The 18,013-nt window shown below is 37.9% G+C and overlaps 1 protein-coding gene across 4 annotated transcripts in view; it reads left to right on the forward strand.

Annotated features, from left to right (window-relative positions):
* Positions 1 to 17,735, forward strand: part of gripap1 (GRIP1 associated protein 1) — a 45,891-nt gene extending 28,156 nt beyond the window's left edge. For all 4 annotated transcript variants that reach the window (XM_079896987.1, XM_079896988.1, XM_079896985.1 and 1 more), the window contains 4 exons: positions 1,318 to 1,434; positions 2,671 to 2,764; positions 11,872 to 12,041; positions 15,696 to 17,735. In XM_079896987.1, coding sequence (XP_079753113.1) covers positions 1,318 to 1,434; positions 2,671 to 2,764; positions 11,872 to 12,041; positions 15,696 to 15,776 — 462 coding nt within the window. In that variant the 3' untranslated portion in view covers positions 15,777 to 17,735. The remainder of the gene's footprint in view (positions 1 to 1,317; positions 1,435 to 2,670; positions 2,765 to 11,871; positions 12,042 to 15,695) is intronic.
* Positions 17,736 to 18,013: the final 278 nt, after the last annotated feature.

The following is an 18,013-nucleotide window of genomic DNA, read 5'->3' on the forward strand; positions in this document are numbered from 1 at the left end:
GTAAACACAGTCGCTTGTGTCTTAAGTGAATGTAAACAGTTGAGAAATCGGATGTGTATCATTATATTGGATCCGTGCATTAGGTCATTGATAATCAAACAAAACACAGCTTTAACAAAGATTAATCTATATTTAATTTATACAGTGAACACTAATGTTATTTTACATGTGATTACATTTCTGTCGCTAAATACTACTGTTAGACCTTATATATTGTTTATATTGTATTTATCTATGCCTGTAATTTGTGTATTTGTTCTTATTTTATTAATGACTGTTCACTTGTCTTTAATAATGTTTAATTATTAAAAGCTAGATGTTTTGCTGTGGTATTGAAGTACTTAAAGTAGGCTTTAAGTAATAAATGAAAAGCAAAGTCCCCCCCCCCCCCTTTTTTTTTTTTTGCTGATCCGAAAAATCTGTGAGTTTAGTGATCCGTTGCACCATTAAAAAATATAATAAAATATAGTTTTAGTTTTAATTAACAGTAACAACACTGGTGACTTTCTGTCTTCTTTGGAACATACAACAGGACATTTTGGAAATACAGTGTTTTTGTCAATACAATAAACATTGTTTTGGACTTTGATTGTATGGACAACAACAGTTGAAACATTCTCAAAACATTGTCTTTTCAGCAGCAGGGCTTAAAAACGACAAAAAACTATAAATCAGTTCTCTCTGAGCAGTATCAGTATTTTCACGTTTCTGTTCATTCATTCCTTCTGTAACATTACCATTCTGAAAATAGTTTGATTAGGAAAAAAGATACTGGGTAAATTTTTTTTTTTTTTTTTGCCTATACGTTATACAAGAGCTTGTGACTATACCTCGTAACTCCGGTGGATCCTCAAACTGTCGGCAAGCACTATTTTATAAAATCAATATCAATTGTGAGTGAAGCGCTGCACACATTTTGGAGACTGTCTCTGCTTGTTTGTAGTGCCAGGGTAAATAAAGAACTGGTTCTTTGAATAAGTATTGTGTTTCCTTTACTTAACACAATGTTTGTAATGGCTAATGTTTTATATGTATTTGAGGAGCAGAGAAGAGTGTCTTAGTCTAGTGTTTGCCGTCTTTTTGCCAAATGTTTTAAACGACAGGAAAAACCGAGTGCCCACATGGCAACAATAAACTTTGTAACCTGTAAGTTGATGAAAACGTAATGCGATGCACTTACTGTCTCAGATGTGACCGTTTTAATGACTGACAAAAGACAAATCTACGTAATTCTCTGGTGAAAATCCTCATAACTGTCTGAGCCCTGTCTGTAAGTTCTGGAGATGTTTTGGTAAAGTTTTGTTTCTCTTTCCACAGTCCAACACCAGCAGCCCTCAGTCCCAGCGACCTGCTGACCTTTCAGACGACGAGGTCAGTGAGCTCTTCCAGAGACTCGCTGAGGTCCAGCAGGAGAAGTGGATGCTGGAGGAGAAGGTATGACGTTTTAACCAATCATTACAGTCTCATGTTACTAGGAAAAGTTTAACTCGCGTGGCACAGCGCAGGTTTGCAGTCCTGCACCTAGCCTTCACTCAGACAGTTCTGCTGTGTGCTCCACGGGGGGCTTTAAGTGCTGAATTGTGTCTTTGGATCATGAAATATGCATGCAGGTATTGATGTTTTCACATTTGAATCGATCGGTCTTGGTTAGCAACTGTTGGAATGGAAATATGTAGTTAGGGCTTTGACAAGTTACATCACCCTTTCTACAAAGAGACACTGTAAGCTCAAACATGTCAGTGCCAGTCATATTGAACATGTTATTTCATAAATCATTTGGATTTTACAATATGCCTTATAGGATTTTTATTTTATTTTTTTAAACTTGTGTAAATTTTTTGCACAACTGGAGTTTTATCATTATTTCTGTCTATTAAAATTATGCTAACACATCGATGGTTTAAGTACATGTTGTATTTTATATTGATAAATCTTTTTGATACATGCTTAAATGTATGTTTGATACGTTTAGATTAATATTAAATTAATTTAAAATAATTCTAAATGTATTCATGTAATTAATAATTCGTTTTTCAAACATTGACATCAACAAACAACAAAGAATTGCACTGCCTTTCAAAAGTTTGAAATTTTTTGAAAAAGTAATTCTTTTATTCTGCAACAATGCATTAAATTGATCAAAAGTGACAGTAAATGTTTTTACATTGTTACAGAAAAATTTATTTCAAATATACTTTCTATTTACTAAAACGATTCAATTGTGATCATTTTTCTCAATTTGACTGGTTTTTCTTTTTTTTCTATTCAAATAAATGCAGTCTTTGTGAGCATAAGAGACTTCTTTCAAAAAACTAAAAATCTGACTGATCCAAAACTTTTCAACCATAGTGTTTAATGTTTGGTTTGAATTTGGGACGCATAATCTTAATTTAATTATTGTAAACTGCTATTGTTAGAATAATATGCTTTTTCGATTGTGAAATAAATTGATACTTAAATTGAATAAAAGGATTAAATTTCACATGATGCTGACTCAATTTAAAGAGCATTTTCTAAATCTAAAACCAAATACTGTATGAAAATGAACCCTAGCTGGCAGTGATCACAGTGTCCAGAACTGTCTGCTTTCGGATCAGGTTTATCACACCTTTGTGTGGTTGTGGTGTCTGGCAGTTTATTGCAGATCTTATCTTTGTTCTCTCGGTTCAGGTTAAACACTTGGAGGTCAGCTGTGCCTCAATGGCCGATGACATCTGTAAAAAGAGTGCCATTATTGAGATGTACGTCATGGACAGCCGAAGAGGTAAGCGTCTCTCTGTCTCTCTTTGTCATTGTTCACAGCCTCAGACGTGTTTGTTTTCTGAAAGCACATGATGTGAAGGTTTACAGATGAGGTCAGGTGATAGCTGATGTCGATAATGCTTTTATTCCAAGGAAAACTGACAGCTGAAAAGTATCAAACATTTGGCTGTCACTTTGTTGTGTCTGCGCGGATAAAGAACTTGTGCTATTAACTCAATAGGACGGGTCTATTAAAAATAAAAGGCAATGATTTAGACTGATACAGAGAAATTGCATAATTTTCTTTTTTGTATGTTTTGTTCTATTTTTATCTCTGCACTCCTACTTGCATAATCTCCTGCTAAATGTTTTATTGGTTCTCTTTATAACGCTACTATTTTGGTTCCACTGTACACTTCTCAGTATTCTTGAAAAAGCACTTTGCAGCTGAAAATAGTCACAGCCAATAAATGTCTTTTTGTAAGGGATGTCAGAATGCAGACGTGTTTTATTCCTATGACGCTTTTGATGGATTGGAATTAAAGGGATACTCCACCTCTGGAAAGATGAATGTGTATTTAAATTGGGTCATTTATGTAGAAGAAATGTGAAATTATTTTTGAATTTGGAGCTTTCTAGACTGAGAAAAGCCAGAAAATGTATTTTTGGCTCATGTGGATGAAAGACAACAACTGCCAAAATGCACTTGCTTCGCTGATCTAGGAGGCCACTCCCAAGCCACGCCTATCGGTTAGAGAGCAGTTGTAAACAATAAAGCTAACTAGTCTCCGTGAGTCTGCCCGGGCTTTTGAGATCGCATCGCACAAAATGTCGATCAATGTTTGGACGATCACGACGGCCGGACATGCAGGTTTCTGCCAGTGAAATCAAACGCACTGGCACTGATCTGTGATAGGTCTGTTAGCGCATTAGGTCCAACCCCCTATGGGTGGGTTTGAAAGGGTGGGAACTAGTGCTTGTAGTCTTAACAGAAATCCCCCCCCTCTTACACTTCCTCCGACAATGACGCAAAATGGCGATTTTTGCGTCATTGTAGGTGGAAGTGTAAAGAGGTAAATACAGATTTCTCTCGTCTCGGGGGAAAATGAGAAAATGTTGCATGAACATTCAATAGTATGACTGGGTTTCTAACATTGCAAAGCTTAATGCAAATGGGTGGAGTGTTCCTTTAAACAATCCCTTTTTGTTATCTTTCTGTCTTTACTTTGTTAAATTAACAAACATCGACTGAGAAACAGTCCCTTTCTGTCTAGTTGCAGTAGTTTTTGCTTTGCTGATTTATAAAATCATTTGGTGAGAATATTGCTGGGGTTCATTTGTATTCATGATTAATCAATAGCTAATTGTATTCTGGCAATTGAATTTGACAGTGCTAAATGTAATAGCAAAATGAATCTGTACTGGAGTATAGTTCACCACAAAAGTACCTGGATTCAGTACAAGATCTATCGACAACAGTCACCACAGACAGTAACTTCCTGTTAAGTTTGCTTGATTTTAACATTGTTTTATGAGTGTTAATGCCACCAATGTTGTTTAGTATTATTTATATACATATACTTCTTATAATTGCCATGAGTTTACCTGCACATAGGGCGCTTTTTGCACAAAAGTCATGGAAATGCTGCATTTATGAGAACGGGCAGGCTTATCACACACTGGTCACGTCATTCTGTACTTGCATTCTTAAGTTCAAGGCGGCAGTCGAAGTATATTTATTTAAGCCACCACAAAAACAAACCAGTTAGTGAAAAATGCACAATACACAAAACTCCTTGGGTGAAGTCCATACTGACATATATTTTTCCTAAATCGTTGTATTTTAATGGAAAACTATGAGTGACACTGTGGTTTGGCATGATTTTGAACAGCTGGAGTCATTGTTGGGCACTGCCAGTGTGCGTACGGTCATAGAAAACAATGTTTTTGAATTTTAAAGATATGGTGCTGCGCTGCACGGCGTTTCTCTCAGTATGCGACTTTATGCATTGTTTTTCTAATGTTTGATGCTTTTTTTTAGGGGAAGGGCTCTGACAGCGATGCCATAGCAAAGTTAGAACTTAATTTATGAATCATAACCCGACAAATTGGCTAGTATGTTGATGTGTGTTATCCGCCACAAGGGATTTTCTGTGGTAATCATTATTATGCTACAAATGCTGTCAGTAGCTTAACTTTGAACTTGTATTGAACCCTGAATTTTCCATTAAATTTGTCATTATATATAGTGGATATATTGCTTAGAAAGTTGTCTATAAACTCTTACTCTTTCTATGAACTCTCTAGCACTATTTCTTGGTGAAATTCAAGTAACAGTCATTTTTCCAGTGGACTGAACACGCTCCTGACACATAATGACCCTTTTTTAGGATTTGGAACCATTCAAATAGCTTTTGACAGCTTGGTTTGCTTGTGTGCTGGAAAGCAGTCAAATTCAATAATATCGGCAGGTCTTGTCTCATAGAAGTTTGGTCTAAAGTTCTGGATTTTAGCCCTCAAACTAGTCTTGTAAAAAAACATTTCAGTCTCCTGTGAAAATAGCACTGGTACTTTTCAAACTGCCATAGCCCAGCCTTAGTTTGCACACAAAAACTTTAGATTTATATAAAAGTTAGACTTATGTAAAGTTATAGTTGTTTTATATTTTAGTTGTAAACACCTTTTATTTTCATATTTTTTTGTAAAACTTAACAATAAAGTTCAATTCTTTAACATTGCATATTAAGGTATATAACAATGAACAATACTTACAGAATTTATTAATCTTAATTTTATTCTATATATAAAAATTAACATTGGCCAATCTGTTATGAGCAAACATGAATTAGCAATAAATAAAAACTGATTTTAGTGTCACCACCCCCCTCCTGCACTCTATTTGTTTGTCAAGGTGTCTTGTAGTGTCACATGACCGATTTCCACCTTCTTTATGACCCTTTTGATTAAAATGGATTGTTGCAATGACATCTTATTGAATAACCTGTGTAGTTTATACTGTCTTTCAGCAGGACGAGCAACGTAGCTGAATACTGAATTGGAGTGAAATGGGTGGGCCGTATGTTAATGAGCTGAAGATTGTTACATTATACCCGTTAAGATTTTTGAACTAGACAGGCAGAATCTTAATTGAGCTACTTGTCCATCTCTGTTTCTGATTGTAAACATACATAAAAAGTGTATACAGAAAGGCTGCATTTAATTATAGTAGACTGATTTATCATTTCAAACTTTTTTTTTTTGCTCCTTTTTAAGCAAGGCTTCTCTTGTGTTTACTTGAGGACATAGCGGAGGTGGTAATGTTGCATCTTCCTGTCTTTCCCCCCATGTGTTCTCCTGTTTTAATTTCATGACTGACTGATTTAACATTTAATGGCAGACCAGATCCCATTAAGGCTGGTGTTGTCTAATTGTAAATACTGTGCTATAAAAGTTTAAGATCTCTGGGTGTCAGGAGAGTTAAAAAAAAAAAGGCTTCTTTATGTAAAGGCTTTTTTGCCCATTGCAGAGACCCATATAGTGGTGAGGTTTGACAAGAACATGTGGTAACAATGTTTTTAGTATCAAAATCAATCCAAACTGGGAAAGAATATGATGTATGTGGCCATATCCCAGTTATACTATTCATATGAGGTCCAGTGTTATCTGTGGCAGTAAGTCTTGTGTTTAACCATATCCATCTGGTTCAGGCCAGGATAGTCTTTATGAATGGCATTGGAAACGATCCTTTATCTCTTACAATAATTGAGGCTAGACATGGGGAGATGTAAAAATGGGAAGGTGGAGACTTCATAGAAAAATGAAGAAAGGATGCAAAAGTTAGCAGTGCTAGATGAGAGCTGACATTAGCAGGATGTAAATGATTCAGAATGCCGACATGCCTCAGTGAGCCCAACACTCATCCTCAATAATGCAGCAGAAAGACTAAGCACCCCTCTTGTCTCCTCTCCTCCGTCCTCTCTCCCCTCCCTTTTACTTTATACTTACACCAGTGCGGCTCCCCATAAATTCATGCCAGTGATATAACAAATGAAACAGAGCGACATTTTATCTCATAAGTAGCCTTCTGAATCAGTAGCGTTTTCCGTTGTTACTAATATGTTGAGGAAATGGCAAGTCAGGAAGTGCCTCAGATAAGCCAGACGCATGCCACTTTGGGGGTATTGTTGACCCTTCTCTTGCCAGAACTTTCTGAAATATTCTCCCCTTCAAGAGAGGGATTGCATAGAAGATTCTGCAGATTGTAAAAGGCACAACAGTTTTCCCAAGCGTTTGGCCTGAGACATTGCGCAAATCAGTCGCACAATCATGGATCCGCCTCTGCGGTGTTTCAGGGGACATGCTTCCAGTAATATAATCCCAAAATCATTCCTTATTCATTAAGACAAATGCTAAAAATGTCAACTGTTACGTAACGGGAGGCAATAATATTTGAATGTTCATAGGTAGAACTCTGCATGTGTGTAATATAAGACAGCTGTAGGATGGTTTATATGCGCAGCCTCCAGTAATCAGCCATTCAGCAACATGCCGCAGTCATGTGTGCACACCCTTCGCTCCGCCTAAGTGCTGCTGGAAGAAGTCAGCTGGGGTGAGGTGCTGCTGCAGTCTGGAAACCCTCTGCCTGGCTACTTGTACCTTGTTTTAGGCCTCTACTGAAGCGTGAAGTAAGCTAACCTTTCAGTGTACTCTGGCCTCTTACTGCTGCATCATTTAAGGGAGAAACTATCCTTATCGTGTGCCCTATAGCTCCAGAACCCACCATGATAATGGGAGTAAATGTGAGTCACAGCAGAATTATTTTTCTTCCCTCTACAAGCAAATTTGGTCCACTTTAGAGCAAATTACACCACTGGGAGCAGGTGCTAATGGACACTCTGCTTACAGAGGTTACGAGAACAAATATGCGAAAAACATATCATTGATATCCACAGATTCCTTCAAAAGAAGGTATCACATCTGTAACTGGGAATAACATATGGCTGCAAATAGGAAGGAACCTTGTTGTCGAGATGAAATAGCCTGTTCGCCCCCTGGCAGAGGTTTCAGTTAAGTGCTGTGTCTCCAGTGAGAGATGGCTGAGAGGTTGCAGCCGCCTTGCAGGATCTGCCAGTTTGACTGATTCAGGACTGCTGACTCCTGCACTGGCCTGAGGAGATTCCCAATGAGGCTTGCAAAGAAGTGGCAACCATTTCAGTGAGGTTCAATTGGATGGTAATTGTATATGTTTGCTGTTATCTTGAAAGTAGCGTTGGTGCTTTGAGGCTTAAAGAGTACATTCTTCATGACTCTCCTCTGTATCATCACTATCTTCACTTGTATTTTTCCTCTTACATGCAGTAAGGGCTTTTCACTCTAAATTCACCAAAATTCAGAGTTGAAGAATTGGCTCCCTTCAATTCACAAGTTTGAATTAGAATTAAATTGATAACACCAGAAATAACAGTATTTAAAATAACAGTTTATATAATTTAGAATTTCAGTTGATTTTAATTCTACTTCCACACATTTAAAATTGCAATTCTGCATCCTGATTGCTACCTAAATTAAAAATTAAATTCACAGGTAGTGAATTGGAATTAAAAAGACATTCATAATGGTGCACAACCCTGTCAAGTCAAGTAGTGACCTTAGCACTGTTCTGACGCAGTCCAGCCGAGCGTGTGATCGAGGATCCCCGAGTCGTGAGTCAGGAACATCTGTGTGCCTTTAGTGTACCTTCCATCCCCCATTGTCATTTGCTTTCGTGACTTGGCTTCTTAGGTTCACATTCTCTGCTGGTCCTACTGTAGAACCCCGTCTGTGAGAGCACCTGGCGCCCAGTGGCGTAACTTTGTTTTAAAAAGTGGGTGGGACAGGTGGGGTGGGGGTTGCACAATAACATTACGATGTCCAGCAATCGATTAAAATAGTAGGCTACATGGGGTTTAGTTTGTCGTTTAATGAGATGTAGCCTAATATAATTTATCATAATAATATATTATAATGGTCCAGTGGTAGAACTTTCGCCAAGCGTGTCAGAGGTTATGGGTTTTAATCTGCACTCGTATTTTTTTTTTTTCTCTCTCTTTTTTTTCTCAAAACCGATTATGTTCATCAGTGGTTGTATATCAAGCAGGGACACGTTTGTGTGCATTATGTTTTGTGATTTCACCAGAACGAATAGAGAGAATCCGCAACGGATTGAAGCGCGCGTCCGAGTGAAGACAGTGCGGCGTGTGCGCGAGCCACACGAGAAAACACTGTATCCGCGCCACTGATCGCAGCGGCAACGAGCACTTTGATCACTTGATTTAAAAAACACATTTCAGCGCTAGATCGTCTCTTATTTAAAAAACGAACGAAATGAATGCTCTGCCAGTTAACTGGAGATGTTTTATTTATTTGTAGAATTGGTACATTCGTGCCGCGAGTGTTGGGGACAATATCGACCCTGGCAAAAAGTGGTGGGGACATGTCCCACCCGTCCCACCCACAAATTACGCCTATGCTGGCGCCATTCCACACCTTTGAAAGCCATTGGCCCAATATTTTCCAGCCATTAGAAAAGGGAGTCATCTTTGTAAATCTCCTTTGTTGATTTATCAAAGTGTCTTCATAGAGTGCTCGCCCTTACGCCCCAGCAAATTAAAATGAATGCCACTAATCAATATGGCAGAAATATGGGATACAGACAGTTGTGCAATTCTATTTGCAATGTCATTAGCACAAACATTGATGTTGCCAGCGAAGGATTCACTCGTCTTGTTCCCCAAAGACTTGCATTAACTTTGGTGTGTGTTATTCCTACTGGGAGGGAGTTATGCTGTGGTGAAAGAAGACTCTGCAACATCACAAGATGTGTTTTTCCCTATGGTAGATGTTAATAGAATTCTAATGAAGCAATGCATTGGTTGTAATGGGCTATCTGGCTGCCATCTTAAGCAGGCAGTGGTTATTGTAAAAAGACAAGTTTGGAAAGAAAAGGTTCAGTACTGCAACATGGAATTGCAAACTTAATGCACTTTCCTTTCCATTATGGAGGTGTTTTTATTTTAACACTCTAGTTTTTTAAGGTACCATGTATAAAGGCCTCAAATTAATTTGTGGCCATTTTTGTTTTATTTCAGTTAGTTTTGAAAAAGGGATGCAAGTTTTTTCCCACTTTTATTATTTTTTATTTTTATTTTTATTCAAAGATGTTTTCAATTAGTTTTTGGAAATTATACATTTTCATTAACCGTAACACTGGACCATAGCAATACTGTATCCATTTGAATTGTCAAAGCTGCTAATTTTCACCAGGTATAGAATTCATTTTATGCTTCTGTTGTGAGCTGACAAGGTTAATTATCTCATAGTCCAGATAAAGAGCCAAGAGTGCGCTTCATTCATGGCCTTCAACGCTTAAAGCCATGCATTCAAAGGTTGAACTGGCCTCTGGGGGCTGAAGTTAACATCTCAATTAGCAAGAATGCATAACGTTCTGCTTCATTTTCGTGGCTCCAGGCTATAGCATTAGCTCGGTGTGACCAGGAATGCTTGTGTGCTGCACTAATGTTGAACACGAGCGAGGCTCTCCTGTTAGCCACACATATATGCTTCTCTTGCGCCAATCTAATAAGGTTAAAGAGGCGTGAGATTGCTAGTGCTTAGCTTGATATACTGTGATGTAACAATGCGTTAAGCTCCTCAACTAACTGTGTCATGGCCTATCATGAGAACAGGTCACGGTCGCTTGAGCAACGTAATGTTTTAAAAACCCAGGTTAAAGGGATAGTTCATCCAAAAATGAAAATTATGTCATTAATTACTCACCTTCATGTCAATCCAAACCCATAATCTGTGGGCTTTCTGTACATGCATGCACTAGCGTAATATTGTTACTGAAACATATGTAATCTGTTCTTTTATATAGCTTAAGTGGCTGCTATAGCCAGGGAAATTATCATTTAGAATTTTAGTTTATTTGTTTTTGCAGTGTTTTATAGTTTATTTTGTTTTAGGATGTGTTTTAATTTTAGTAAGTGTGTTAACTGATATTATTTAAATAGCTGCATTATGTTTCTTAAATATATATATATATATTTTTTTCTTTCTATGTTAGTTGGAGTCATGAAAATGATGTTCATTTTTTATTTTATTTCAGTTAACAAAGGTTTTCACTTGGGTATTTGCCTTTTCAGAGATTATATTGGAAACTGCATTTGAACACCCACAGGAAGTGACACATTTCCCATGTGCTCCATCATCAGACCACAGGTGTAAGAGGTTATTTGACAGCACCGTTTAGGGACACACTGCTGAGCTGACCTTGAATGTCTCCACTCACCCAGATGAAGTGAAAACCGAGAAAGAAGCTGCTCGATCGAACTTATTGCTTTTGCCCTTGACACGCAGAGGCTGGCCAGCTCGATTCCCTGTCCTCCCTCAGAGGAAAAACTCCACTAAACTATCTGACACTTCACTAGGAACCTGACAACATCTTAGTAGCCAGCCTTTAAGGAGGCTTTCCAACGGGCAGATAAGAGGCCTGCGGTATCTGAGCCTTTCCGCACACTCACCTCCATTAATCATCAATTAAGCAACATCTTTCATTTTTTAACACACCACCTTGTCCAGTTACAACCCCACACCGATGTCCCCTGCTTACGGTCATTTCCGTGGTTGTGTATTACTGTCATGAACCCTGTTGACAGACCAGGTCAGGCTGCCTTTAATTTGACTCCATCCTTACTGTCAGTCTCTCTACCTTAACTGGGGTTTGAATTTCTTAAACGCTAGAATTCGTTCTCGGCGGCTCTCATGACTATGCAACGGTGTTTATTTGCCAACTTTAAGACGTGCGTGGCTTTTCGTCAAACCTGCGGATGATTGTACTCGAGGTGCTCGTAAATGTTGTGGCGTTTGAGCGAGAGCCGTTATAAATGCTTTCCTCCAAACGCAAGCACTCTGTATTCACTCAGCAGACACTAATGGCCCTCTGATAGATCATCTTTATTCATGGATTTTGAGGCATTACTGTTGGAAACATGGTTAAAAAGCACAAGCTGGGGTGATAGAGTGTTTGCCATCTTTAAAAATGCTCCTTTTTTTCCCCTCTCTCTTTCTCTCTCTCTCTCTCTCTCTCAGATGTATCAGGACTCCATGGAGTGGCCCATGGTGCTCTGGGTGAACGTGGAGGTTTGAGTTCTGTGCTGAGGGACTTGGTAAAACCTGGAGATGAGAATCTGCGTGAGATGAACAAAAAGCTGCAGAACATGCTGGAAGAGCAACTGACAAAGAACATGCACCTACAGAAGGTAAATAGAGGGACGACCAGCCCTTTGGGATGGGGAAAAACAAACTTTTATGATCAAGGTCAATTTAGCTTGGCTATAAAACCTTCTTTTGAAAGGCTATTATTAGGCCCACATGGAATCCATGCGCACAGACCTTCAAGAAAACTCAGTAGATATCAGCAGAATATGAACATCACAACAAAATGAACAATATTCTACTCCTTTTGGTTTTCCTCATGATTGCAGAGCTTCCAAGCCAGCACTGTATTGTAATTTCTCTCTTTATTTTTTTTTATCCTCTGCAATTAATTCAACCCCAACACAGCTTTTATTTTATTATTTTATTTGATTTATTTTATACATTTTATTATTTTATTTTATATTTTTGTTTTATAGATATAATTTCTTTTGAAATTTAAGGCTAAAGTTTAATACCTGTATTTTTGTCCCTACTTGGTATTTATTACTCTGGTAATCTACTATTATAAAAAAGCAAATGCAAATTTGAATATTTGGCTCTAACACAGAACCATGTACACATTTTATCTTGTTTAAATTAATTCTGCAGAATTCTACTAATTCTACAAATCACTGTGGGAACTGCAAAAAAAATTGTGCAGATTTCAAGTGGGTCTTATTAGGAATAGTTTCTTAGCATAGCATTGATTAAAAAAGTGAAACATGCATTTAATGCTTCATTGGGTGTAAAGAGCTGATCCGTGTTGAACTGAGGTGGACTGACCATGAGTTTTCCACTTGCTAGAGAAGAAGGTGGCTGCAGTCCCTCTGACAGTGTGATCGGCAGAGTGTGTGATCAGTGTGTGTGTGTGTAAGTGGCTTCCTCTCATGCGGTCTTGAGACTCCACTGAGAGGTCTTATTCATCAGGAACCAGAGGGTGGGCGTGTTGTTAATGCTAAAATGTTTCTAGGAGCAGGAATAGAAAGTGCATGTCAGGCAGCCTGCAGGGTGATGCGTTTGATGGGATTACACCATCACACAGATTGACTAATGACAATTAACCTCTCACACCCCTCTTGATATTTCCAGAGCCGCACATCGTTAATGGGAGGTTTGTTCCTGTAGTGAAGCCATGTGTTGTTGTTGTTGTTTTAATTGGATAAAATAAAAATAAAAATGATCTATAATATTATATCTTATAATTTATACCAATGATGCAAAGCTGAATGTCCAGCATTATTACTCCAGTCTTCAGTGTCACATGATCTTTTAGCTGATTTGCTGCTCAAGAAACATTTTTTTATTATCAGTTGAAAACTGTTGTGCTGCTTAATATTTTTGTGGAAACCGTGATAGATTTTTTCAGGATTCTTTGATTAATAAAACGTTCAAACATTATAAAATTATAACCTTTTTTAACATTTATAAATGTCCTCACTGTACCGCATCACAAAAAGTATTAAGCAGAACAACTTAGCACATTATATTTTGCATTTTCACATTATATATTAAGCATATTGGAATGATTTCTGAGGGATGATGTGACTGGAGACTGGAGTAATGATGCTGCTGTAAATTCAGCTTCGCAATCAAAGGAATAGATTATTTAAATAAAAAGCAGTTAAAATATATTTGTACCTTGAATGCGTTAAAATGTGTCTGTAGCTTTAATTCATTAATGCAGCATGGCTTTGGATAAAAGAATCTGCTAAAATACATACATGTGTGGTGTATATATAACAATATGCTTATTTTAGCTGTAAATTCAACCCAAAAATGTCTAGATTACATAAACATTTGGTAATGCCAATTTTTTTTGTATAATCCAGTGATTTGAATACTTTATTTCATTTGATTATCTTCCCTGTTTATATAGAACTGGATGGATGCAAACCAGAAGACTATTCATGTAAAATAAATAATTCTGGCATGAGTGTAAAAACAGTGGCTTCATGTTATATAAGTCTTGAGTTAAAAACAAAAGACTCTCAACAGTAATGCATTATAAATTTGATTGGATGAGCCACTTTCAGAGACGTCATATGCATACCTGCAACTTCACATCTGTTACATTCTTTATGAATGCACCAATGTGTGATGCTTGGTACTCTGCTTTGTGAATGTGAATAAAATCCTTACTGAGGGGGCGTTTGAGCCGATGTGAGACCTGGAGACAGTCTGGATCTTGGCGGAGTACATCTTGTGTGTGTGTGTGTTGGTGCCCAGGGGGAGTTGTAGGTTACAAAAACACCCTGCCTTAACCTTGGCAGAGACAAACGATGCAAACTAAGACCAAGATGGAGTGATGATCCCTCTGCAAAGCTTGTCCATAACTAAAACAGGAAGGTTTGCTTTGCAGGAAACTTTCTAAATCGAATTTGCAAACATCTTGTGAAGCATATGAAGGGTCAAGTCTGGTCAAGTTTAGTACTATAGTTATATTACCAATGTGACGCTTATACAGTAGTTCCAACTTTAAAATGGGGAAGCCACTTTTGAAGCTGAGGTAGAGTTATTGTTTTATCTTATTATTATCATTACTAAATGTAATGGTATGTTACTTCATAGATAAAAGCCTTAACTTCATTATAAATCATACATTATTTTTTTTTGTCATCTTCATCCTTTGGATTACATGCACTTATATGTGTGTAAGATGTGTATTTGCAGGTTTTGTTGTTCTAGAATGGTGTTCAAAACAGCAACACTGGAAAACGATATTGCTGGCTGCTGCCGTAGTGAACGCCGATGATGCGTCGAGCTCGTTAACAGCCGATTAAGCGTTCAGTTTTCCTGCAGACGAGATGAGAGAAATCTGGAGCTGCTTTAAAGCTGATGAGCTCAATCTACAGCAGTTCAAGACATGGTCACAAACTTCCTGTTTTTCTCTCTGTCTCTGATGGTGCTCATCACTCCATCAAAACCCTTGTAAAGTGTATTTTCAGTTTATATGACACTGATGCCACTTTAAAACTCAAACACAAACAGCTTGAATATATGTCCCCTGACAGTTATAAAAGGCTGAATCACATGATGTCTGTCACATTTCACCCCAAAATAAAAAGTACAAAATAAAAAATTTAACAAAGAAAATGTTTTTATTTTTATTTTAAAACATTCAATTTATTTTAATATTACATTCTCACCACAACTATTTACCCAAATCCACCTGTTCATTTTTTATTGCATTTGGACTTTTTTTTCCATGTATACTTTATATGTAATATGCCATCAATGGAGAAGCCATAACTACAGACCAAAATGTCCGCTATGGTTGTGGACTTACGACATCTCTCTCTAATCCAGCGAGCAACTACCTCATGCATATTTACTGGCAGTTGGGGCCGTCATGCCAGAAACAAACAGCCCACTTAATATTTGATGGCTTTTTTGCTTTAGAGTGAGCACAAGGTGCATGCAACGCTGCCTCTGCTGTTGCGTGAGTGTGTGTTTGTGAGAGAATCATAGTGTAATACCATGTGAGATTGCAGCTGAACTCAGGCCTGACTGCCTAATGGGTCCTTCATGGCTTTTTTTCTTTTTAAAATCCACATTTTCAGAGGGATATTATGGGTTGGGTGCAAGCTAATGTGTAAAGCCTAGCAGGAGGGCGCCACCGCAAATAAACATTAACAGTATGCAACTACCGCACATTTTTAATACTGTAACTGTGATCTTTATCGGAATCACGTTTAAACACTCTGTTTGTTTTGCAGGATCTGGAAGTTTTGTCTCAGGAGATTGTGCGTTTGAGTAAAGACGGCACACCTGCGGAAAACTCTAAAGCCACGGGCTAAAACTGGACATTATCCATCCGATGATTCTCCTCTTTCTCCTTCTCTCATCTCTTCACGGCTACCAGGAGGAAACTACATCTATCTCTTACAAAGTCCTCCAACAATCTCCTCAGATGTACTAGGAGCACAGAGGGTTGAAACAGATCAAGTCTATCTGTGATTTACATACTACTGAATGTAACGTAACACTTTATATGTTGTTTCTCTGTGACGGAAAAGAACTGGTGGTCAAGTGGCCGTCAAGCAAACCCTGGCTGCTTGATATCCGTGAACTGTGTGCTCGGGACAGTGGCATGGCCTCGGTGGTCCAAGCAGGACCGCTCTACCTACCACTAATTCCCCCGTTCAGGAAAGCGTGTGTCCGATGTTGGCGTCCTCAAACTATTATCACTGTTGTATTGCCTGTTTTGTATATTTGATTTCTCTAAAGACACTTGTTTTGTGCGTGAATGTGTGTATATGGGGCGTAGAACGGATCTTTTCATCTAAATTGTATTTATTTGTGCCAGAAAATCCAAATATCATCATGTCTACATCTTATGGTATGCTGCTCCTTGTCTGAAAGGTTCACTATATCAAAAAATCCAGAAAGTTTTCCGGCGAGAATGAGATGGAGAGCGTGCGCTTAATTGCTGCGATAATTATCTGAGCATTTTTTTGTGGGGCCCCAAACGTTCCCGTGAAGGAAAGCGGCTCCCTGGGCGACTCTCGTTAAGCAGCAATCTCTCCGCAGCTTAACGACTCAATTTGACACCTCTCTGTCTGTCTCAAAACTGACGGTGCTTTTGGGGAACGGACCAATTTCTCATAGTGCGCACTTGACTCCTGCTCGACTCCCATGAGACGCTAGCCGCCTGTTTTAGTGTAACAACAGTTTCGCCCGTGTGTGTCTCTGCCCCTGTTGCGACATGATTTCGCTTTTATGCATTCCGCTTTTCGTGAGCATTTTAAATTCTGACACACACGGAAGTGTTTTATTTGGAGAGCGGCAAGCTAATTTAATAATTTGCTGTCAGTCTTCAGGCTCACTTAATATTTTTACTGTGTGACTGCTTGCACTGATTTTTCCAAACATAACCAGCTTATTACAGCTCTTATAAGGATATGCCATAATTAATGTAACCAAAAAAATGAAAATTCATTATTGAGTTGATCAAATATCAGCCTGATTTTCATTCATGTCAAATTAAATATGGCATCTACCCCACCTAAGGTCCATTCATCATTTGAGATAGAATGAATATTGACCAAACAACTATGAGATTATTATTTTAGTTTGTTCTGATTGCACAACAGCACATAGTAGATTGAACGTTTTAGTCACATGAGATTATGGATTCTGCGTCTACCTTATTCATCAACGGTTCTGTATTAATTTAGAGATATACGTATGTATTTACCTGGCAAAATTATGTTTTATGGTTTGTGAGATATGAAGGATTACCATTTTATTTCAAGTCTTTGCATTGCTTTAAGCTTTATCGCGACAACGGTTTGTTTCCATGTTCTTGGCACATGAGTGACGTGTGTGCATGGTGCGTTAAATGCCTGTTAAATCCCTCTCTCTGACTTCTAAAGGTAATCCTGACGGAATGCTTTTCCATATTGCATCCATTTTACCATGCTGAAGTAGAAAAACGATATTCTTTTCTGCCATTGAGGAAACTGACATACCAAACTTCACTTGGACCATTGTGCTCAAAAGAATGAAGGATGTTTGCCTTTAAAGATCAGAGTTGTTTCAGTTTTTGCCTTTTTAAACTTCTAATCTAATATCTGCCAAACATGCTCTTCTTTAATTAAGATCATCAGTTAATCATCACTAATTACATGCAAGCAGATTATATTATTGATGTCCATTCTCCCACTACGTCTCTATGGCTAATATTTATTTATATGCATTGCATTGTCATGTTCAGACTTCCATAACTTGCAGTGATAATAAAGAATGGCTGGGGGAAAAAAAAAACAGTGTCTGAGTGTCAAACTTCATATGGTTGGTTAAAAATGTACATTTTATTCATTTGACAGATGATTTTAATTGTTTTTTTTTTGTTTTTTTTATCAGCACAGGTGTTCCCTGGGAATAAAACCAATGACCTTGGCGTTGCTAGTGACATGCTGTACCAGTTGAGCTAGAGGAACCACAAATCGTACATCACAAAGGTTTTTTTTTCTTTCTTGATGTTTAACTTATAAAAAAAGTGCATTACATTTAGTTAATAGTTTAAAATTTT

The sequence above is a fragment of the Squalius cephalus genome (assembly GCF_949319135.1).
Source record: "Squalius cephalus genome assembly, chromosome: 16".
Lineage (NCBI taxonomy): Eukaryota > Metazoa > Chordata > Actinopteri > Cypriniformes > Leuciscidae > Squalius > Squalius cephalus.